General features: G+C 45.0%; 1 protein-coding gene across 1 annotated transcript in view; it reads left to right on the top strand.

Moving 5' to 3' along the window:
* The window catches only part of UGGT2 (UDP-glucose glycoprotein glucosyltransferase 2), a 287,095-nt gene that overhangs the window by 5,519 nt on the left and 257,398 nt on the right, over window positions 1–24,178 (top strand). The window contains exons 3-5 of the mRNA XM_048853522.2: window positions 16,120–16,250; window positions 18,249–18,361; window positions 23,299–23,473. Coding sequence (XP_048709479.2) covers window positions 16,120–16,250; window positions 18,249–18,361; window positions 23,299–23,473 — 419 coding nt within the window. The remainder of the gene's footprint in view (window positions 1–16,119; window positions 16,251–18,248; window positions 18,362–23,298; window positions 23,474–24,178) is intronic.

The raw sequence follows: 24,178 nt of genomic DNA, 5'->3' as shown, positions 1-24,178 counted from the left end.
CTTGATATATTTGCCATTTTTAATCAGGTTCAAAGCCTACCAGTGTCATCAGTCATGATAAAATTAATAGAATTGCTCTCCAGCTTTGAAGCAGGACCACTGTCTGCAGCAATGGAGGAGTAAGGGTGGCAATACCATACCATGCTACCTTTACTTCTGCGCTGCTGCTGGCGGCGGTGCTGCCTTCAGCACTGGGTGCCCAGCCAGCAGCTGCCACTCTCCGTGCTGCTGCCACCACCAGCTTCTCAGCGCCCCATAGAATGCATTCTGTGGCCCCCAGTTTGAGAATCTCTGGAATAAGTATGGTACTGGTACTTTATGTAAAATTTAGTAAATAGTTAATGTTTTTATTTTTTCACAAAATGTAAAAGCTAAAAGATACTCTGCAAAAATGCAAATTCCATGTTCTTCCACTGCAAACATTTCTAGGCTCCTTGGACAGGAGGGATATCACATGCATGGAAAACTGGTCAAAGGACAGTAAACAAAAGGCTCTAATAAAATGCAGTGTATTAAGTCAAAGGGAAATATCCTGGTAGCGCAGGCAGATATGTTGCATATCACATCTGGTGCATCTTTACACCTTCATTCAATGGTCTGGAGGAGGGGTAAATAATATGTTAAATCTGGCACTTTGTATAATGCAGATTTGGGCTGTATATAGAATTGTCATATTACAGGACATAAACATATATTAAAACAATTAGATATGGAAGATTGAAAGGGTTAAAACTTTCTACATTTAACACCTAAACAAATATTTTTAAATCTCTCTGAAAGTTAACGTGGGAGTACACATTATGGGTATGTAGCTAGTTCCCCCCGTTACATGGCAGCATTTGCTTTTTATCCCAACTAGTTTTCATCACCCATTCAGTCTTAAACTTTGCTACTTAAATGTTAAAATTAACATATAGCAATATAAAAACTAATGGTCTCAGTTTCTCTGAAATAAATTTGCAACATATGTCAACAGATCAGTTACATCCAAAATTATGCACTATCGTGTTAGGTGACTGGTTACATCTTTAAAGTTAAGCAGGTGCTTAAGTGCTTTTCTGGATTGTGGCTCTGTTCACTACTAAACAATACATACACTTGTCACGCATGTCAACCTTCTGTAAGGCAGAATATTATGCTCCTGCAATTTAATACAACCAATATGCAAAAAAGAGTACCGCAAAACCCAAGTATTCCAATTGTTATTTCTAGTGAGCGAGAGAATTGATGAAATATCAAGCTTATGAAACGTCAAGCACACTAGTTTGGGAATCCCTGCTGTAAATGGCAGATTTGGGTCAGTGGTGGAAACAGAGAGGAGAGACTTTTGTGAAGAGTTGTCTGATACTTTGTTAGTTGGCAAAGTCAGGTTTCTTAATCTTCCAGGCACATTGCAAAAGCCCTCAGATCTTTTTAGGCCATTTGGGCAGAGGTGTATTGAGGATGAGGGTTGAAGATGTGATATATTAAAACCAAAGACAAAGAAACTGTATTTCAAGAGATGCACTTACTGCCGTGCTGATTTATTGCTTTAGGTGCATGTTTGTGCTGTGTGGCCTCTCTCTCTCACTCTTGCTCCATAATCAGCACCTTTATCAGGTCCAGAAAGGAGCATCAGAATTTCTTCCAAGCTATGCTGTTTCAGGAAGCATTACCAGCTAAACTTTCCAGCACTGAAGTGCACGGGAGCATAGGCAGAAACTTCCTCAGTTTCTGGGGCATGCTCGACCCCCTGCTCTGCCCCAGACTCTGCCCTAACTCCACCCTTTCTCCCAAGCCCCCACTCCTCCCCGCAGTGACTCCTCCACACCACTGAACAGCTACCACTGACAGGCAGGAGGTGCTGATAGGTGGGGCCCACCGGTGGGTGTTGAGCACCCTCTATTTTTTTCCCCGTGGGTGCTCCGCCCCAGAGAGTCAGCATCTATATCTGGGAGGGCAGACCCAGCTGCAACCCCTGATTGGGTTAAAAAAAAAAAGCTCATCAGTGTCCCAGTGCAGATATCAGTCTTCTTTTCTGTAGCCAAACTGTAGGGACCAGTCATAGTGATTCTGCATACATTGGATCCTCCTGAGCATAAACACTTGGTGTGACAGGGCACACTCACCTCTTGTGAGTGCCTCCTATTGACTGGGTGCAACCCTGCACTCTCCCTCCACTCTCGGCACCCCCTGTCAGCTGACAACCTGGCTCGGTAGCCTCCAGCCAAGTCACACGGTCAATATGCATGAGTGAAACCCTTCTGAGGTACTCAAGTCCAAAACAAACATAAGCACAAGTCTTCCTATTCTCTGGCTCAAGTGGGATTCAGCCCCTCCTTCTGGAGAATGCCTTCTCTCTTCAGCTCCTCTTGTGCCCCTTTAAATCTAGCCCCTTTCTTGGGATTCTAGTAAAGAGTCTTGTTCCTCTTTGGGTCTTAGGCCACTTCCCCACTGGCTGGTGGAGGGACCCAGGCCTACCCACTACTCCAGGTCCCAACCCAGGGGCCCTGTAAACAGTCCCTGGAATGTGTCCCGCTCTACCCTATTAAAATATTGGCACAACATTAGCTTCTTAGAGTAGTATCCCCTTAGCCGTTGATCGGAACCTTTGGTAGCAGTCTGTCCCACCCACACATGCGCTGCTCCTAACCTCCCACGAGATTTGCCAGCATGCACAGGCATTCCCTCTTCAAGCATTCCCTCTTCTCAACAGCTCCTGGCTGGAGATTGTTAACACTCTTTAGTTTTGTAAATTTGATCTTCCCTTGAATCCTTTTCCTTTGTTACCTTATTTGTTTTTTGAAGAAAAAGAAAAAAGAAAAGGTTTGCCTACCGCCAGCTCTGGCTCTCCAGGCTTCAAAAAGTGCTTCATTTGCAAGGAACCTATCCCATTGACTGACGGACACTCACTGCTTGGGAGAAAAGCACAATCCACAAGAGTGTAGTTGGTGCCAGCAACTGAAACCCAGATCCAGGAAAGAGAGTTAAGGCTCAAACTCCTGCTCATGGAGTTAGCCCTTCATGCCCCAGAATTCCAACAAGAACTCTCACCGCAACTTTCTACTTCGAAGGCAGATGATCCCTAGGAGATGAACCACTCACTCAAGACCACTAATAAAGAGTCTGTGAGTCCCTATAGCGAGTCCTGATCGAGCTTGAAACAATCTCCAGCTCTATCAGTGCTGAAGGCACTGAAGCTGCCTAATGCTGGTACCCAGGACATGCATGGTACCAAGTCGACAGAGTAAGTCGGTCTGCCTAAAGACCCGATGGGTATGGGCAAAGAAGTACTGATACCTCAGAGGCATGAAAGCCATGGAAGATCCACCCCGGGCAAGGGTACACTGGCATGGACATTGGCACTGGCACTGACCCTGGTGCACGTGACACCAGCAGACCATATGGCTAGGTTTGCATCTCCGACTCCATCGTTACAAGCTTCTCAGCACCGACAAACACCATTGGTATCAATACCATCCACACCGCCTAATTTCTGGTGTGTGACAGATCTCTTGGTGTCCTGCACACAGGACTCACCCCTGTACCAAGTTCTTCCAGAGCACTGGACTTGCTGACAGACATCTCCTTGCCGTGCACCACCTTTCTTATCATCGGAGTTGGAAAGTGAGCGACAGGACTTGGGTTCCCACTGGTCTTACCTGCCATATGGAGCCTTATTTCACTATGGGCACCAGTTGTATCATCCACCTGACCCTCAGCCTCCACGGTTTGGCCAACTGTGGTACCTGCCATGGATTCGCTACCCTCAGTGGCTGTACTAGGACTCTTGGCAGACTCAGAGGCAGCAGGCCTCCCAGGCCCCTAGTATGACATACCAACAGGCAAGGCAGCATCCTCCTTCAGCTGCAGCTTTGAAGGCTTCAGACCCCCCTGAGCAGCTGGGGAAGGAAGTTGGGGCAGAGGAGGAAGACACTCCTCAAGTTCATTTCTGGTCATCCTCAGAAAAGTGATGGTGCCTCCTCCGCCATCCATGGCTGATGGTTTTAAATCATTCCAGGTCCTATCTCATAGGGTGGCAGAAGCCTTGCAAATACAGTTGCAGGAAGTGACTGAGCCTCACTACAAATTGGTGGACATTTTTCACTCTTCTGTCTCTGCCATTGTGGCCCTCCCAGTTGATGAGGCACTCTTGGACCCCACCAAAGTCATATGGCAGATCCCTGTATCCGTCCTGCCAACATGCAAGTGGGAGGACAAAATGTATTATGTGCTGGAAAAGGATATAGAATTTCTCTTTTTCCCACTCGCCTCCAAATTCCATCATTGTGAATGCAGTTAATTCTAAGGACCGCCAATAGCAGGTTAAATCCACCACATGTGACAGAGATGGGGAACGTCTGGACCTGTTTGGCAGAAAGGCATATTCATCAGCCACCCTCCAGTTCTGTGCAGAAAATTACCAGGTCTTGCTGGCAAAATAGGACTACCAGAACTCTATGAAATTAGTTCCTTTATTGAATAACTTCCGGACTCCCATAAAGATCAACTTAAGGCTATAATCAGTGAGGGTCAGTTGGTGGCTAAAACATCCCTCCAGTCTGCATTAGATGTGGCCAGTATGGTGGCACGCTCGATTTCCTTGGCCGTATAAGATGGGCTTTGTGGCTGCATTTGTCCGGCTTCCTTAAAGAGGACCTTCCTTTTGAGGGGATGAATTTATTTGCTGAAAAGACTTCAACATCTCTTCACATGTTGAAGGATTTGAGGGTGATTCTTTTGATTCCTAGGGATATATATGCTGGCCTACAAGAAGAAGTATAGCCCTCAGCCACTGGTTAAGCCCTGATCATCACAATATATGTCTCAGTATTCGTCACAAAGAGCTTACGAGCCACAGAGGAAGAAACCGAGGTTCCCCAACAGTGGGAATGTCAGCCGACTTAATCTCAGGCCTTTACCTTGAAGCGCCAGTTTTGACAGGTTGGTTGAGGCATCTGTAGAACACTCTCCTTGCCACCTCATGCTGGAAGACCTCACCCGTCCTTTTGAAGACTGTGTTACTCCATTCCGCAGTACCTGGGAACAGATAATCTCCGACATTAGGCACTGGAGATTATCCAGAATGGATATGCCATCCATTTCTCCTCCCTCCCTCCCTCCTCCCAACCACCCTTCTCACAAGAGTCTACTACGTCAAGAGGTAAACCATCTACTCAGCATAGGAGCTATAGAACCTGTGCCCATACATAGAATCATAGAATATCAGAGTTGGAAGGGACCTCTGGAGGTCATCTAGTCCAACCCCCTGCCCAGAGCAGGACCAATCCCAACTAAATCATCCCAGCCAGGGCTTTGTCAAGCCTGACCTTAAAAATTTCTAAGGAAGGGGATTGCACCACCTCCCTAGGTAACGCATTCCAGTGTTTCACCACCCTCCTAGTAAAAAAGTTTTTTTTCTAATATCCAACCTAAATCTACCCCACTGCAACTTGAGACCATTACTCCTTGTTCTGTCATCAGCTACCACTGAGAATAGTCTAGAACCATCCTCTTTGGAACCACCTCTCAGGTAGTTGAAAGCAGCTATGAAATCCCCCCTCATTCTTCTCTTCTGCAGACTAAACAATCCCAGTTCCCTCAGCCTCTCCTCATAAGTCATGTGTTCCAGACCCCTAATCATTTTTGTTGCCCTTCGCTGGACTCTCTCCAATTTTTCCGCATCGTTCTTGTAGTGTGGGGCCCAAAACTGGACACAGTACTCCAAATGAGGCCTCACCAATGTCGAATAGAGGGGAACGATCAGATCCCTCGATCTGCTGGCGATGCCCCTACATACACATCCCAAAATACCATTGGCCTTCTTGGCAACAAGGGCACATTGTTGACTCATATCCAGCTTCTTGTCCACTGTAACCCCTAGGTCCTTTTCTGCAGAACTGCTGCCGAGCCATTCGGTCCCTAGTCTGTAGTGGTGCATGGGATTCTTCCGTCCTAAGTGCAGGACTCTGCACTTGTCCTTGTTGAACCTCATCAGATTCCTTTTGGCCCAATCCTCCAATTTGTCTAGGTCCCTCTGTATCCTATCCCTACCCTCCAGCGTATCTACCACTCCTCCCAGTTTAGTGTCATCCGCAAACTTGCTGAGGGTGCAATCCACACCATCTTCCAGATCATTAATGAAGATATTGAACAAAACCAGCCCCAGGACCGACCGTTGGGGCACTCCGCTAGATACCGGCTGCCAACTAGACATGGAGCCATTGATCACTACCCATTGAGCCTGACAATCTAGCCAACTTTCTACCCACCTTGTAGTACATCCATCCAGCCCATACTTCTTTAACTTGCTGGCAAGAATACTGTGGGACACCATGTCAAAAGCTTTGCTAAAGTCGAGGAATAACACGTCCACTGCTTTCCCCTCATCAGCAGAGCCAGTTATCTCATCATAGAAGGCAATTAGATTAGTCAGGCATGACTTTCCATTGGTGAATCCATGCTGACTGTTCCTGATCACTTTCCTCTCGTTTAAGTGCTTCAGAATTGATTCCTTGAGGACATGCTCCATGATTTTTCCGGGGACTGAGGTGAGGCTGACCGGCCTGTAGTTCCCAGGATCCTCCTCCTTCCCTTTTTTAAAGATTGGCACTACATTAGCCTTTTTCCAGTCTTCCGGGACTTCCCCCGATCGCCATGAGTTTTCAAAGATAATGGCCAATGGCTCTGCAATCACATCTGCCAATTCCTTTAGCATTCTTGGATGCAACGCATCCGGCCCCATGGACTTGTGCACTTGTCCAGTTTTTCTAAATAGTCCTGAACCACTTCTTCCTTCACAGAGGGCTGGTCACCTCCTCCCCATGCTGTGCTGCCCAGTGCAGCAGTGTGGGAGCTGACCTTGTTCCTGAAGACAGAGGCAAAAAAAGCATTGAGTACATTAAGCTTTTTCCACATCCTCTGTCACTAGGTTGCCTCCCTCATTCAGTAAGGGGCCCACACTTTCCTTGACTTTCTTCTTGTTGCTAACATACCTGAAGAAACCCTTCTTGTTACTCTTAACATCCCTCGCTAGCTGCAACTCCAGGTGTGATTTAGCCTTCCTGTTTTCATTCCTACATGCCCGAGCAATATTTATATACTCATCCCTGGTCATTTGTCCAATCTTCCACTTCTTGTAAGCCTCTTTTTTGTGTTTAAGATCAGCAAGGATTTCACTGTTAAGCCAAGCTGGTCGCCTGCCATATTTACTATTCTTTCTAGACATCGGGATGGTTTGTCCCTGTAACCACAATAAGGATTCTTTAAAATACAGCCAGCTCTCCTGGACTCCTTTCCCCCTCATGTTATTCTCCCAGGGGATCCTGCCCATCAGTTCCCTGAGGGAGTCAAAGTCTGTTTTTCTGAAGTCCAGGGTCCGTATTCTGCTGCTTTCCTTTCTTCCTTGTGTCAGGATCCTGAACTCGACCATCTCATGGTCACTGCCTCCCAGGTTCCCATCCACTTTTGCTTCCCCTACTAATTCTTCCTGGTTTGTGAGCAGCAGGTGAAGAAGAGCTCCGCCCCTAGTTGGTTCCTCCAGCACTTGCACCAGGAAATTGTCCCCTACCCTTTCCAAAAACTTTCTGGATTGTCTGTGCACTGCTTTATTGCTCTCCCAGCAGATATCAGGATGATTGAAGTCTCCCATGAGAACCAGGGCGTGCGATCTAGTAACTTCTGTGAGTTGCCGGAAGAAAGCCTCGTCCACCTCATCCCCCTGGTCCGGTGGTCTATAACAGACTCCCACCACGACATCACCCTTGTTGCTCACGCTTCTAAACTTAACCCAGAGACTCTCAGGTTTATCTGCAGTTTCATACTTGAGCTCTGAGCCGTCATACTGCTCCCTTACATACAGTGCAACTCCCCCACCTTTTCTGGCCTCCCTGTCCTTCCTGAACAGTTTGTATCCAGCCATGACAGTACTCCAGTCATGCGAGTTATCCCACCAAGTCTCTGTTATTCCAATCACATCATAATTCCCTGACTTTGCCAGGACCTCCAGTTCTCCCTGCTTGTTTCCCAGGCTTCTTGCATTTGTATATAGGCACTTGAGATAACCCGCATACATGTGAGGCAAAGATTTCTACTCTCACTACTTCCTGTTATCAAAGAAAAAGGGAGGTTGAAGACCCATACTGGACCTTAGATCAGCCAACATATACGTCAAAGCGCAGAAATTCAAGATGTTCATCCTATCAACAATCATTCCAGCATTAGCGGAAGGAGATTGGTTCTTTGCCCTCAATCTTCAAGATGCATACTTCCACATTTCTATCATACTGAGTCACAAGTGTTACGTCAGATTCATGCTGGGCAGGACCACTACCAGTACAGAGTTCTCCCTTTTGGAATCTCATCAGTCCCCAGAGTTATTTCCAAGGTCCTTTCAGTAGTGGCAGCCCACTCATGCTCTCAAGGCATCTCAATTTATCCTTACCTGCATGTTTGCCTTCTCAGGGCACAGTCCTTCACAAAGGCTCAACGAATCACTCAGGCCACATGTTTCTGAATCTGGGCCTACAGATCAACAAACAAAAACCAACCTTAACATTGGTATAGAGGCTAGAATTCATAGGAGCTGGCCTCGACCCCATTCAGACAAGGCACTCTTCCAACATCAGATATTTCTCAGTCTCTCCTTCTGAAGAGATAGTACAGTCTTCCCCATCTCTATTCTTGATCCCTGATGCATCCCTCATAGGATGGAGTTCCCATCTGAATGGTTGCACAATACAGGACAAATGGACAAGACATACCTCCACGTCAACCTGCTCGAGCTCAGAGTGGTCAGAAACGTGTGTGCTGACTTCCTCTCACTGATCAGAGAGAGACACACAAGTCATGGTGGACAATGTGGCCTACATGTATTACATAAACTGACAGGGAGACACCTGGTCTCATTCCCTGTGTGTGTAGAGGCACTAAAACTATGGAACTGGTGCATCTCACACTATGTCCTAATATCAGCGGACTATCCACTGGGAATATGCGACACGACGGTTGACAGCCTCAACCACAAATTCCTACATGGGAGATAGAATCGGTGATACTCCACGACATATTCTGACAATGGGGGACACCAGTAATAGACCTTTTCGCTACTTCCCAGAACAAGAAATATGCTCAGTACTGCTTCAGGGTGGGGATTTGATGACACTCCATGGGAGGTGCTCTCCTCCTTCCTTGGGACAAGGGCCTTCTTTATGCCTTTTCGCCCCTTCCCTTTATTACTGAAGGTCCTGTTGAAAATAAAAAGAGTGAAAGCAAACATTATGCTGCTTTCTCCCACCTGGCCTGCAGACGTGGTGACCTTTCCTGTCACAGCTGCATTTTGTCCACCAGTGCCTCTCCAGATCACTCCTTATCTCCTGTCTCAGAATGAGAGATGCATTCTCCATTCCAGTCTGTGGGTTCTGCAACTCCAATCATGGCTCCTTCATGGTTCCAGCACATAGAGACATCTTGTTCTGAGGAGGTACAGGAGGTGCTAGTACACAGTAGGAAGGGAACTACTCGTCATACCTACCTTCAGAAATGGAAGAGATTCCAGATCTGGTGCCAGTCCAAGGGTGTCACCCTTACTGCAGCCACCCTACCAGTTGTCCTAGACTACCTGTTGACTTCAAAGTAATTGGGATTCTCTATTAGTTCATGGAAGGTTCATCTGGCAGCAATTGCAGCCTTCCATCAGCAGATAGAAGGATACTCAACCTTTTCCCACCCAACTACGAAGAGATTTATTTTAAAGGCATAGCAAACCTCTTCCCACAACCCAAGCTCCCACTCCCTAATGGGATCTCAACCTAGCGTTAAGAGGACTGACTAGTCCACTATTTGAACCCATGGCATTTATTCACTAACTCACCTTTCCATGAAGATGGCTTTCCTGATTGCCATCACCACTGCAAGAGCGATAGAGGAGATAGCAGGTTTCATGACACATATCCTTTTTACTGTGTTCTTCCCTGACAGGGTCACACTTAGACCACATCGAAAGTTCACTCCCAAGGGTGACTTATGTGTTTCACTTGAATCAGATTATTCAACTTCCAGCCTTTTATCCCAAACCTCATGAGGATAATAGGGAAGCTATCCTCCATACGCTCAATGTGAGAAGAGCCTGGCCTTCTATTTGGACAGGACAAGGGCTTTCAGGGAATCTGACTTTTCCTCTCCATTGCACATAGAGTGTGTACTATCACCAGAGACTGATGGATCTTGGAAACTTTCCAACAGAGTAGCTTGGTTCAGTTCAACACTGTCCCTCTCCCCAACCTTCTTCTCCATGTCTCTTCTGCAGTTAGATGTTAGAAAGTTCTCATAACAATAAAGTTAGTTCACTACTAGAATGGGGTGCCATAGACAAATTGGGGGAAGGGATTTTATTTCAGGTACTTTCAGGTCCCGTAGAAAGATGGAGGTCTCTGACCCATTCTAAACCCTGAGAAGCTTAATTCTTTCATCAGAAAGTTCAAATACTGCATGATCCCCCCCTAACCTGAATCATAGACTCATAGAACTGGAAAGGACTTTGAGAGGTCATCTAGTCCAGTCTCCTGCAATCATGGAAGGACTGAGTATTATCTAGACCAGGGGTGGGCAAACTTTTTGGGCTGAGGGCCACATCTGGGTGGGAAAATTGTATTCAGGGCTGGGGCAGGGTGTTTGGGTGCGATGTGCAGGAACAGGCTCAGGGCAAGGTATTGGGGCAGAGGAGGGGTGCAGGGTGTATGAGGGGGCTCAGGGCAGGGGGTTGGGGTGCAGGAGGGGTGCAAGGTGCAGGCAGGGGGCTTAAGGCAGGGAGTTGGGGGTGGGGTGCAGGAGGGGTTCAGGCTCTGGCCTGGTACCGCTTACCTAAAGCGATTCCGGGGTGGCAGCAGCGCGCATGGGGCCAGGGCAGGCTCCCTGCATGCCTGCCCTGGCCCCACACCACGCCGCGTCACTCCAGGAAGCGGCTGGCACCATGTCCCTGCGCGGCCCCTGGGGGAGTGGGGGGGCACAGGGCTCCGCACGCTGCCCTTGTCACGCCTCCAGGTACCTGCCCCGAAGCTCCCGTTGGCCGCGGTTCCCTGTTCCCGGCCAATGGGAACTGTGGGGGGCGGTGCCTGGAGGAAAGGGTAACGCATGGAGCCTTCTGCCTCTCCCCTCCCCCCACAGGGACCTAGGGATGTGGTGCCAGCCACTTCTGAGAGCGATGTGGGGCCTGCGGCATCACGGGGGGGCAATCCCGGGTGCCGGATCCAAAGTCCTGAGGGGCCGGATCCGGCCTGTGGGCTGTAGTTTGCCCACCCCTGATCTAGACCATCCCTGACAGGTGTTAACCTGCTCTTAAAAAATTATACAGATTCCACAACTTCCCTAGGCAATTTATTTCAGTGCTTAACCACCCTGACAGGAAGTTTTTCCTAATGTCCAACCTAAACCTCCCTTGCTGCAATTTAAGCCCATTTCTTCTTGTCCTATCATCAAAGGTTAACAAGAACATTTTTTTCTCCCTCCTCCTTGTAACAATCTTTTATGTACCTGAAAACTTATCATGTCCTCTCTCTCTCTCTTCTCTTCTCCAGACGAAGCAAACCCAATTTTTTCAATCTTCCCTCATAGGTCATGTTTTCTAGACCTTTAATCATTTTTGTTGCTCTTCTCTGACTTTCTCCAATTTGTTCACATCCTTCCTGAAATCTGGCACCCAGAACTGAACACAATACTCCAGTTGAGGCCTAATCAGTGGGGAGGAGAGCGAAAGAATTACTTCTTGTGTCTTGATTACAACACTCCTGCTAAATATATCCCAGAATGGTGTTTGCTTTTTTTGCAACAGTGTTACACTGTTGGCTCATGTTTAGCTTGTGATCCACTATGACCCCCAGATCCCTTTCTGCAGGACTCCTTGCTAGGAAGTCATTTCCCATTTTGTGTGTGTTGAACTGATTGTTCCTTTGTAAGTGGAGAACTTCGCATTTGTCCTTATTGAATTTCATCCTATTTACTTCCTGTTTGTCCAAATCATTTTAAATTTTAATCCTACCCTACAAAGCACTTGCAACCCATCGCAGCTTGGTATCATCCACAAACTTGATGAAGCTATTGAACAGAACCGGACCCAGAACTGATCTCTGTGGGACCCCACTCGATATGCCCTTCCATCATGACTGTGAACCACTGATAACTACTCTCCGGGAACAGTTTTCTGACCAGTTATTCACCCATCTTATAGTAACTCCTTCTAGGTTGTATTTCTGTAGTTTGTTTACGAGAAGGTCGTGCAAGACAGTATTAAAAACCTTACTAAAGTCAAGATATACCACATCTACAGCTTCTGCCCTATCCACAAGGCCTGTCACCCTGTCGAAGAAAGCTATTAAGTTGTTTTGATATGATTTGTTCTTGACAAATCCATGCTGACTGTTACTTATCACTGTACTATCTTCTAGTAAGGTGATAAGTAACCTTATGCAAATTGATTGCTTAATTAATTGCTCCATTATCTTTCTGGGTACTGAAGCTAAGCTGACTGGTCTATAGCTCCCCATTGTCCTTATTTCCCTTTTTATAGACTACATTTGCTCTTTTCCAGTCCTCTGGAATCTCTCCTGTCTCAGATATCTCTTCAGTTAGCTCCTTGGGTATTCTAAGATGTATTTCATCTGGCCATGGTGACTTGAAGACATTTAACTTGCCTAAGTAATTTCTAACTTGTTCTTTCCTTATTTAGCCTCTGATCTTACCTCATTTTCACTTGCACTTACTATGTTAGACATCCAATGCTACTGACATTTGGTGAAAACTGAAATGAAGTCATTTAGCACTTCTGCTATTTCCACATTTTCTGTTGTTTTTCCCCCTCTTTCAATTAAGATAGGCTTTATCAAAGCCTTTATAGTACATCTGCTAGAAGAATGAGTGAGCTTCAGGCTCTCATGATTGTAACCCCCCTTCAGAGCCTTTCACAAAGATAAAGTGGTCTTCCATTCACATCGGAAATTTTTCTCAGAGGTGGTAAAAGCATGTCACCACAACCAGTCCATAAACTTGTCAGTATTTTTCCTGTGGTTGACATTTTGGATTCATTTCCTAGGCCTCACTTTCACTGAAGGGAAGGTTAGCAATTCACCATGGATGCTAAGAGAGCATTAGCCTTATATTTGAATAGGTCTAAAGAATACAAGAAAATCACATAGACTGCTTGTCTCTTGTGGGGAAAAGAATAAAGACCAGGCAATCACATCTCAATGCCTTCCTAAATCCATTAAACTCTATATTGAACAGTGTGGTAAACACACCACTATTCTTCTTTCAGGAGGTTTTAGAGCACTCTTGTTTAGGGTAAAGGTTGTTTTGATGGCCTTCCTTAGACATACTCTTATATTAGAAATTTGTAGAGAGGCACTTGGAACTTGATTCATACTTTTACAAAGTGAAGGAGTACTTGTGGCACCTTAGAGACTAACCAATTTATTTGAGCATGAGCTTTCGTGAGCTACAGCTCACTTCATCGGATGCATACCGTGGAAACTGCAGAAGACATTATATACACACAGAGACCATGAAACAATACCTCCTCCCATCCCACTGTCCTGCTGGTAATAGCTTATCTAAAGTGATCATCAAGTTGGGCCATTTCTAGCACAAATCCAGGTTTTCTCACCCTCCGCCCCCCCCCACTCCCCCCACAAACTCACTCTCCTGCTGGTAATAGCCCATCCAAAGTGACCACTCTCTTCACAATGTGTATGATAATCAAGGTGGGCCATTTCCTGCACAAATCCAGGTTCTCTCACTCCCTCACCCCCTTCCAAAAACCACACACACAAACTCACTCTCCTGCAGGTAATAGCTTATCCAAAGTGACCACTCTCCCTACAATGTGCATGATAATCAAGGTGGGCCATTTCCAGCACAAATCCAGGTTTTCTCACCCCCCCACCCCCATACACATACAAACTCACTCTCCTGCTGGTAATAGCTTATCTAAAGTGGTCATCAAGTTGGGCCATTTCCAGCACAAATCCAGGTTTTCTCACCCTCCGCCCACCCCCACACAAACTCACTCTCCTGCTGGTAATAGCCCATCCAAAGTGACCACTCTCTTCACAATGTGCATGATAATCAAGGTGGGCCATTTCCATCACAAATCCAGGTTTTCTCACCCCCCCCACCCCCATACACACACAAACTCACTCTCCTGCTGGTAATAGCTTATCCAAAGTGACCACTCTCCCTACAATGTGCATGGTAATCAAGGTGGGCCATTTCCAGCACAAATCCAGGCTTTCTCACCGCCCCCCCCCCCCGGGAAACACACACAAACTCACTCTCCTGCTGGCAATAGCTCATCCAAACTGACCACTCTCCAAGTTTAAATCCAAGTTTAACCAGAACGTCTGGGGTGGGGGGGGTAGGAAAAAACAAGGGGAAATAGGCTACCTTGCATAATGACAGCCAAGGTAGCCTATTTCCCCTTGTTTTTTCCTACCCCCCCCCCCGACGTTCTGGTTAAACTTGGATTTAAACTTGGAGAGTGGTCAGTTTGGATGAGCTATTGCCAGCAGGAGAGTGAGTTTGTGTGTGTGTGTGTGTGTTTCCCGGGGGGGGGGGCGGTTAGAGAGCCTGGATTTGTGCTGGAAATGGCCCACCTTGATTACCATGCACATTGTAGAGAGAGTGGTCACTTTGGATGAGCTATTACCAGCAGGAGAGTGAGTTTGTGTGTGTATGGAGGTGGGGGGGGGTGAGAGAGCCTGGATTTGTGCTGGAAATGGCCCACCTTGATTACCATGCACATTGTAGGGAGAGTGGTCACTTTGGATGAGCTATTACCAGCAGGAGAGTGAGTTTGCGTGTGTGGTTTTTGGAGAGGGGTGAGGGGGTGAGAGAACCTGGATTTGTGTAGGAAATGGCCCACCTTGATTATCATACACATTGTAGGGAGAGTGGTCACTTTGGATGGGCTATTACCAGCAGGAGAGTGAGTTTGGGGGGGGCGGGGCGGAGGGTGAGAAAACCTGGATTTGTGCTGGAAATGGCCCAACTTGATGATCACTTTAGATAAGCTATTACCAGCAGGACAGTGGGGTGGGAGGAGGTATTGTTTCATGGTCTCTGTGTGTATATAATGTCTTCTGCAGTTTCCACGGTATGCATCCGATGAAGTGAGCTGTAGCTCACGAAAGCTCATGCTCAAATAAATTGGTTAGTCTCTAAGGTGCCACAAGTACTCCTTTTCTTTTTGCGAATACAGACTAACACAGCTGTTACTCTGAAACTTTTACAAAGTGTTATTCCTTGAGTCTGGCATAGGCCAGATGCATAATTTGATAAAGTATTATAATCTCTATTTAAATAGGACCCACTGTCTGGAGGGAAGAGTTCTGATTGCCAAACTCCCTAGAATGGGAATGTGCAGAGGCCATTTGAAGAACTGAAGGTTACTCCCCTGTGAACAGAGTTTATGAAATGACATCTGCATATTCACACTCCACCCCAACTTCCTCTCTTCCCTGGAGTCCTAATTTGAACTTTCAACCTGAGGAGCAGTGGAAAGAACTAAGATGCCTGGTATGGTACACCCCCTTTCATAGTTTTGCTCTTCAAACATTTGGCGTTGCAAAGGGAGGTGCAGAGGGCATGAGAGCACTTTAGTGGGCATTGCTGCTCTAAGGTTCCACTAGTCCAAGCTGCACTGATAGTGCATCCCAAAAACAAATGTGCAGAAGCCATCTGGAAGAACTCCATTTACAGGTGAGTTACCTTATAGCTTGTATAAAATGTTTCTGAACAGCGCAAAGAGCCTGAGAGAGATTCAGAAAAAAATTGAAATAAATGAATAAATTATAGGCAGTAAGTGAGGCTATATAGGGAAGTATTGTTGCCTTTCTTGTCCTGGGTGGATTTTTCAGTTCCTGAAAAATGTTAAATGAGGTGGAAAATGAGGCTATTTAATTCACACTTGCAGCTTTTTTTCCCGTTGATGTGAGGCTTTTAGATTTGCTGAGTAAAAGAATTCACCAAGTGAGACGTTCAGGACCTTTGGCAATCAATACGGTGTAATATTTGCATGTTGCCTAATGCTAATGGATATGCCATACTATTTGAGGCCAAATACTAAAATCTTCCCTGTATTGTTTTTAACAGATTCAGAACATTCTTATTACAACTTAATCTTGAAGAAAGCAGGACAATTTTTATCCAATTTGCAGATCAATCTTTTGAAGTTTGCCCTTTCCATAAGGGCATACTCACCAACTGTTCAGATGTTCCAACAGGTGTGTAAAATTAGCTGATATATTTGGTATTCTGATATGTTTGATAGCTATACTTTGAAGTAAATCATATTGTTGTCTATGACAGAGGTGGGCAAATTATGGTGGGACTGTCCTGCTTGGCCCTTGGGCTCCCGGCCGGTGAGGCCAGCCCCCGTTCCGTCCCCTGCTGTTTCCCCTCCCCTGCAGCCACGCCAGCAGTGCTCTGGCCTGCTGCTCCTGTTGGGCAGCGTGGCTGGCTCCGGCATGGTAAGGGGGCGGGGAGCGGGGGAGTTGGATAAGAGGCAGTGGTTTCCGAATGGCAGTCAGGGGATGAGAGCGGGGGGCTGTTGGATGAGGTGGAGGTTCTGGTGGGGGGGGGCGATCAGGGGATGGGGAACAGGGGGAGTTGGATGGGGGTGGAGTCCTAGGGGGGGCGGTTAGGGGCGGAGGTTCGGAGATGGGGGCAGTCAGGGGACAGGGAACATGGGGGTTGTATAGACATGGGAGTCCTGGGGGAACTGTCGGGGGGCGGCGGTGTGGATAGGGGTCGTGGCAGTCAGGGGACAGGGAGCGGGGGCAGGGACTGGATGGGCGGGGGGGTCCTGGGGGTGGTTAGGGGCAGTGGGTCCTGGGAGGGGGCAGTCAGGGGTCAAGGAGCGGGGGGGGGGGTTGGATGGGTCAGGGGTTCTGAGGGGGGTGGGAAGTGGGAGGGGGTGGATAGGGGGCAGGGGCTCGGCTGTTTGGGGAGGCATAGCCTTTCCTACCCGACCCTCCATACAGTTGTGCAACCCCGATGTGTTTGCGCACCCCTGGTCTATGACATCAGTAGAATGTAATAGACATTACTTGGAACCAAACATTATGAATGTTATAAATAGGTTATGTTATAATGTACTTTCTAAAAGAGTTTTAAAAAGTTTTGAGGAAAAAGTATTCATGTTGAATGGGATATATAACTTTTTTAAAAGGAGAGTTTTATTGAATCTGTTATTACTTCAGAACTCAGGCTTATTTTCTGTACTGCTGTGGGAATAAAGTCTCTTTGCTCTTCACAATTCAAGCTTTCCCCAAGTAGGAAAATCTTTCCTGTGCTTGGCATTTTGGATTCATTGCTTAGTGGGGTTCTCATTTCTATCCCCACTCTATATTTTGGACATTTTTAGGACAGATAGAGCACTGTCTGATCTCTACCTCCTTCCATTGCTGAGAAGGGGGAAGATAGGAAATGAAGTACACACTCAGATCATTCATATCTTATGCCAGCAGCCTAAGCCTACACTTCCTCCTGTTGTTCTCCTGTAGCAATGCAGCTTTCAAGGTAAGGAAAGATGGGATCCTCAGCTGTCTCTTAGTTTAGCTCTTTGGCAACAAGTTCATTCTCTAGTAATGGTGGGTCCATTTGGAAGCCACTTTCTTCGTTTTTTTTCTTGCTCTGCTTTGTGAAAGTAAAGCCATTGCTGTAGCTGAGAGAAGGTAGGAGGAGGTAATTAAAAAATATCCAGGGACTTGGAGGACAGAGCTCCAAGAAGAATTACAGGAATAGAGGTAAAAGACAGGGAAAAATGAAAAACAGATGTGAATTGTTTAATTTTGAGAGTAGTATTGTATTTAATTTTCTTTTGACTACTTACCTATCACTATTCATTAGCGTGGCAACCAACAACTCAAAAATAAAATCCCTCTTTCTTTGAATACATTCCACCAGTGCAAAGTATGTGAAGATCTCCCCGCCTACTCTCCCCAAAAAGATAAAACAATAGATGTAAATATTTATGTTCTTTAAAATATAACTGAATTTGGTAGAATGTTGTTCTGTTGAGAAAACATAACGTTTATATGGTTTTATTCTTTTAGTCTTTTTAATTATTGTCTTTACATATACTCAATTTTGAATTTATCAAATTAGAAGCACAACTTAATAGTAGCTGATGAGTTATTTTAATCAAAGAGATGTGCATTAATTTTAAGTTGTAGTGCAATTGAAGCAGATTGGTTGAGTGTAATTGTTGAAATATTGAGATTGCAGCTGATGAACCTCCACCAGAAGGTTGCAGTGCATTTGTGGTTATCCATGAAAAGCGCACCTGTAAGACTAATGAAATTAAAAAACTTCTGAAGAATGCAACTAAGAGGTAAATATAATGTATTGTCTTAAGGAAAAACAGATTATTAAAGAGGAAAATGTAATCTTGCACTACAAAAACTTCAAGTATTTTGAAAGCACACACTTATCTGGTTTGTTTTTTATGAAGCACATAAGTCATGCATTATGCTTGAAGACCTCCTCTATTTATAATTTAATTATTATTTTGAAAAGTGTGTTGTTATTGATCTTGAAATGTTATAAATACTGTTACAAGAAATTAAACTGTGAATCCAAAATATTATATTAAAATAAAATCATAGGGCTGGATTCATCCAGCCTGATGCAAAGAGGCATACTTTGCATTTCACTGAGTTTCTGTGAGGGGAGGATAGGTTTAAATACTTGTTACTCTTTTTTGACTCACCCAAACAGTTAACAAAAATTTGGGGGCTAGCGGGTTGTTTCAGTTAGGAGGAAAAATGGATGATAGAATCAGGCATTTTGATGCAGTCCTGTTTCTTTACAAAGAATGTACATAAAGTCCTGTTTTCCTGAATACAGCAGGAATCAAAGAGCAGGAGACCATTTATTTTCTGTACTCGTAATTCCAAGCCCCTTTCAAGCCAGCACTTATCCCTAAAAGTGTTCCTTTTTACACTTACCTTGAATTCAGAGCAGCTGGTACACCTACCAGCTTCAGCAAGGTTTAATCCAACCCATAACATTACAATGCACTCCATTGGAGGTCATCAGCCAATACACTGAGTCAGTGTTTGCTTTTGTTGTACCACTTCCCCATCCAGTCAGTGCCGTTTGTGTTTTGGACTGTTGGGCCCCTGGTAGCCATGCAGTGGAGTGGAGATTGTGGCGGCTTTTCACTGACATAATCAACCTTCCTCCCAACCCTGCTAGACTTCCCTCCTTTGGAGGCCTCCTGTAGGGTCTATGACTGCAGAAACCAGCATAGCCCCTGAACAAATCTAGCCCAGTGGTTCCCAAACTTGTTCCGCTGCTTGTGCAGCGAAAGCCCCTGGCGGGCTGGGCCGGTTTGTTTACCTGCCACATCCGCAGGTTCGGCCAGTTGCGGCTCCCAATGGCCGCGGTTCGCTCTTCCAGGCCAATGAGAGCTGCTGGAAGCGGGGCGAGGTGAGGGATCTACTTGTTGCCACTTTCCCGCAGCTCCCATTGGCCTGGAGCAGCGAACCGCAGCCACTGGGAGCTGTGATTGGCCGAACCTGCGGACGCGGCAGGTAAACAATCTGGCCCGGCCCGCCAGGGGCTCTCCCTGCACAAGCGGCGGAGCAAGTTTGGGAACCACTGATCTAGCTTGTAAGGTCAAATCTGTATAATATGTCAAAATCATTTACTAAATACATGTGTAGAACTAGCAAAGGCAATTACACTTAACAAGGAGAAAAAGGAAATTAATTTGTGATTTCCAAGACGTATGTTTGATATTTTGGATTTTTTCCTGTAATGGTCAATGCCATCATAAATTTGTGAAGCAGTGCAGGTGATACCCTCAACTTCTTTGTAGAGATAAGTGGAGCTGAAAGACACTCCTGCAAGGCACAAACCCAGGACTCTGCTATTTATAAAATATAAACCACAAAAAGTTTTAATTATAGGCCTATAAATCATCATAGAATCATAAGACTGGAAGGGACCTCGAGAAGTCAGATTCTAGGCCATGTATCTTTTTTGATTCTTTTGATTACAAAAACTTCCTGAGTTTTACTTGCATGCTTTTTTCTCTGACCACAGCCTCTTGCTTGGATTACAACTCAGTATATAAGTCAGTTGCTTGCTTGTTTGAATATCCATGGTTTTCACCTAAATACTTCAGTGTGGAGGTTGCATCAGGCTATTTTTGGCAACTCTAGTCTATTTCCTGCCCTGAAAACTTTTGTCTAACTTCTTAAATTAAAAAGTTTATACCAAAATATTGTAGCTTTAAAAAACAAAATTAAATTATTTTGCGCATGCATTAGGGCATTTTGAGACCTTTACTCTCACCCCCAGTCTTTTTAATAAACTCTTGGGAATTACTCTGACTACTACTTCAAGGTGGCTTCTGCATATTTCCATTTGTGGGGATGTGTCCCTAACATTGATGAGCTTCAGGAGCCCTTTAGAAAATCAGGGGACCAAATACTCAGATAGTATGCCCAAGTGTTGAAAAGTAATAAATAGAACCCCAAAAAATCATGAGACTTGCTTAAAAATCAGGAAATAAAAACAAAAACAAATGCCTAAAATATTCTTACATTTTATTTGCCTTTTCATTCGGGGGTGGTTAGAGTGTGCTCAAGTCAGATTAGCAAGGTTCCCTCTACACTTATGAGGGCTAGAGACATACTTTTGCTTTTGTTAAATGAAATTTGAGATTCTTGCATAATCAGAGGATTCTAGAAGCTGGGTCTTTAAGAGAAACTGCAAATATCAGGAGGCTTGCGATAAAATGTGAGCTGGCAACACCGGAGCATAGGTTATAAAAGGGTAGTGCGGTCCCCAATTGCCAGAGGCTATCCTTGTGATTAGTAGCAGGTCCAGGAATATTTGCTCCATGCAAAATAAAAATAAAAAAGTTAAGTTGACTGTATACAATTGTGTAGTTTAATATAGCTTTTCATAGGTGGTTTATTTTTTTTAAAGATAGTTTCTGTGCCATTGTTTAGTTTCAGTTTCTGGACTGGTTCCAGCTTCAAGTTTCATGACCATCATGATTAAGGCTACGATTTTTTCACAGAAAATTGTAATACATTTCATGGCATTGGTGTAGGAAAACAAGGATATATGTCACAGAACGGGGCGGTGTGGGGGGGCCTGTGGGGTGAGGTAGGTGGCTGGCTGGCTGGAGAGTGAGTCCACTTTGCACTCACCCTGCAGTGGTGGCTCCTGTCCCGCAGTGCTGGGCCCAGCTTCCTGCTCCAGGTATTGTGACCTGACCCATCTGGTTGCAATACCACTCTGGTTTGGCACACCTGCCCCTCCATAGATGGGGCAGAGGGCCAAATTGGATTGGCATTGGACCTGGCCCATGTGTTCTCAACACCAGTCAAATTTGGCCCTGAAATCTTTTTTAATTGGGAAAAACTGGAAGCAATAACTTAGGTGTCAAAGGTGCTTTAAGTTTTATGTGGCTATGAGTAAGATATTTAGAAAGTTGTTTAGACTTTTAGCTTTAGGGGATCCATGTAAAGGGAGTGGGTAGCAGAGCAGTTACCCTGCTCTTGAGGAAAAAGGTAGGCTGATTGGGGAAGTGGCCACGGTGGTGGCCACACCAATCAGGCTACAGCTGGCCCTGATATAAGGACTAAGGGAGGAGCTGGGTCAATGTTACTCCAGCTTGGGATTGGAAGGACCTAGGGAGCACAGGGTACCTGAAGTAGAGCAGTGCTGGGGAAGGGCAAGAGGAGGTGGGGAGCTGCAGCCTGGCAACTCCCTAGGCTGAGGCCTTGTTAAAGGCCTAAGGAGGTACTGGGGCTGCAGAGGGAGCTGGTCCAACCCCCTTGCCAATGATGAGTGGCCACTACAGACTGCAGTTTGCCCCAAAGAAAGGGGGCTAGATGATGACTGGCAATAGCCACTGAAGCAAGGTGGGTATAGAGGGCTTGGGGGTTCCCCTGGGAGAGGAGACCCAGAGCGTGGGGGTACTGCTTTGGGCAGGTAAAGGGCACCAGGGTCCGGGAGGGATACGTGGCCTGAGGTAGGAGAGACCCTGGCCAGCATGAGGCGCTCTGAGTGCTGGAATTGAGCTAATGCCCGGACAACCAGCAGGAGGCGCCGCAGCAGTGAGTGCGTGATCTGCTACAGAGTACCATTTACTTGCAGTATCAGTGGGTTAGACTGTGTATTAAAATGCTGTTCTAATCATGTTAACTTTTATGACCAGCCACGGGTTCGGTTTACTAGTATCACATTGAAGGCATCTCTGACCTTTTTATTATAGAAATCTGAAGCACCTGGAGTGCTGTTCACACATTTTTTTGGTCTCTCTTGATTTGGCATCAAGTTATGATGTTTGCTTTGGAAGGACCGTTCTGCAATACTTGTTTAATGAGAGCTCGTCAAACCACCTCCTTTTATTGCTTCCTAGATTCTCACAAGTGGGAATATGCAGAGACCACTTTAAAAAAGAAAATTACAGTAGAATCTCAGAGTTATGAACACCAGAGTTATGAACTGACCAGTCAACCATGAACCTCATTTGGAACCGGAAGTACGCAATCAGCCAGCATCAGAGATCCCCCCGCCCCCCCCCCCTCCCCCCCCCAAAAAAAGCAAGTATAATACAGTACTGTGTTAAACGTAAACTACTAAAAAAATAAAGGGAAAGTTTTTAAAAAAGGATTTGACAAGGTAAGAAAATTGTTTATGTGCTTGCGTAATTAAATTAAGAATGTTAAAAACAGCATTTTTCTTGTTCATAGTAAAGTTTCAAAGCTGTATTAAGTCAATGTTCAGTTGTAAACGTTTGAAAGAACAACCATAACATTTTGTTCAGAGTTACGAACATTTCAAAGTTACAAACAACCTCTATTCCTGAGGTGTCCTTAACTCTGAAGTTCTGCCTGATTGTGAATTTCCGGTTCCAAATGAGATGTGTGGTTGACTGCTCAGTTCATAACTCTGGTGTTCGTGACTCTGAGGTTCTTCTGTAATTCAAATGCAGTAAACCTGAAGGCTGTGTGATCTTTATTGTACAGCTTTAGCTGTGGCTTGATAAAATGTAATAAAATCATCAGTAGTTCATGCTAATTTTCAGCTTTATTACACTTTAGTTTGAAAACCAGTTCGTCTTTTCATGTCTTTTTGTGAGCAAGCATGATAATTTCATTATTATTTTTTTTACTCTTGTGTGCTTTTACTTTTATTTCTGTAATAGTTTGATAGCCAGAAAATGGGGAAAAGGTGATATTTTATTTACTGTAACATTTCAACTCAATATCTAATTCCAGAATTATTTGTTTTTAATTGCAGGCCCAGGCCATATCTGTTTAAAAAGGAGCATAAGTTCCCTACACTCAATGAAAATGTTCCAGTGGTTATTCTTTATGCAGAAATTGGTACAAAAGACTTTGTTAAATTTCACACAGTTTTGTCTGAAAAAGTGCAAAAGCAGGAAATTGTTTATATTCTCCGGCATTATGTTCAGGTATGCAACTCAAATTGACAATAATACTATAAACTGTCATCATGAAAATGTATTTTTGTTGTTTTTGATGGGGCATATCTCAAGTTTGCACTGTGCTCAATTCACATACATTGTGTACTCAAATTTTGAAGCTTACTAGATTAAGTGAAACACCTAACATAGATTTTGAAACTGGGAAAGAAGTAGTAACATTTTGCATTGTTTTAGCTGCAGGTGTTTTCCACTGAGGTTTATGTAAAATATTTGTTAATTCCAACATTGCCATCTTTTTTCTCAATTAAAAATTAATACAGTGTAAAAATCAAAATTAATTATTTGCAGTTATGCAGGCAGTATTTGAAAACATGCAGTATGGTAAAGTCACTTTCAGCTCACAAAGATTGCTAAGAACTTAGTAGTATAACACTATTAAGAATGATAGCCCCAAGCTTTACAGGCTGATGAATAAGATGCTTTTAATATTTAGCTTCATTTAAGTGAAGAGGTTTGTTAAACATGAGTGTGCAGCTAGACTTTTTTAAGAGAAAAAGTATGTATTTATTTGACAGGGGTTTGCAGCTGCATGTTGCTACCCAACAGCCTCTGTAGGGATGATACAATTTTAGTTTCCGGGGTTCCATGGAAAAGTTCAGGGAGCTACTTTTCGGAGAACTCTAGGCAGGAGTTCTCTTACCTGGTCAATGAGGGCAGACTGGTCACGAGAAC

The sequence above is a fragment of the Caretta caretta genome, chromosome 1, assembly GCF_965140235.1.
Source record: "Caretta caretta isolate rCarCar2 chromosome 1, rCarCar1.hap1, whole genome shotgun sequence".
NCBI classification, from domain to species: Eukaryota; Metazoa; Chordata; order Testudines; family Cheloniidae; genus Caretta; species Caretta caretta.
The sequence above is the reverse complement of the archived record's forward strand: the minus strand, read 5'-3'. Positions and strand labels throughout refer to the sequence as shown.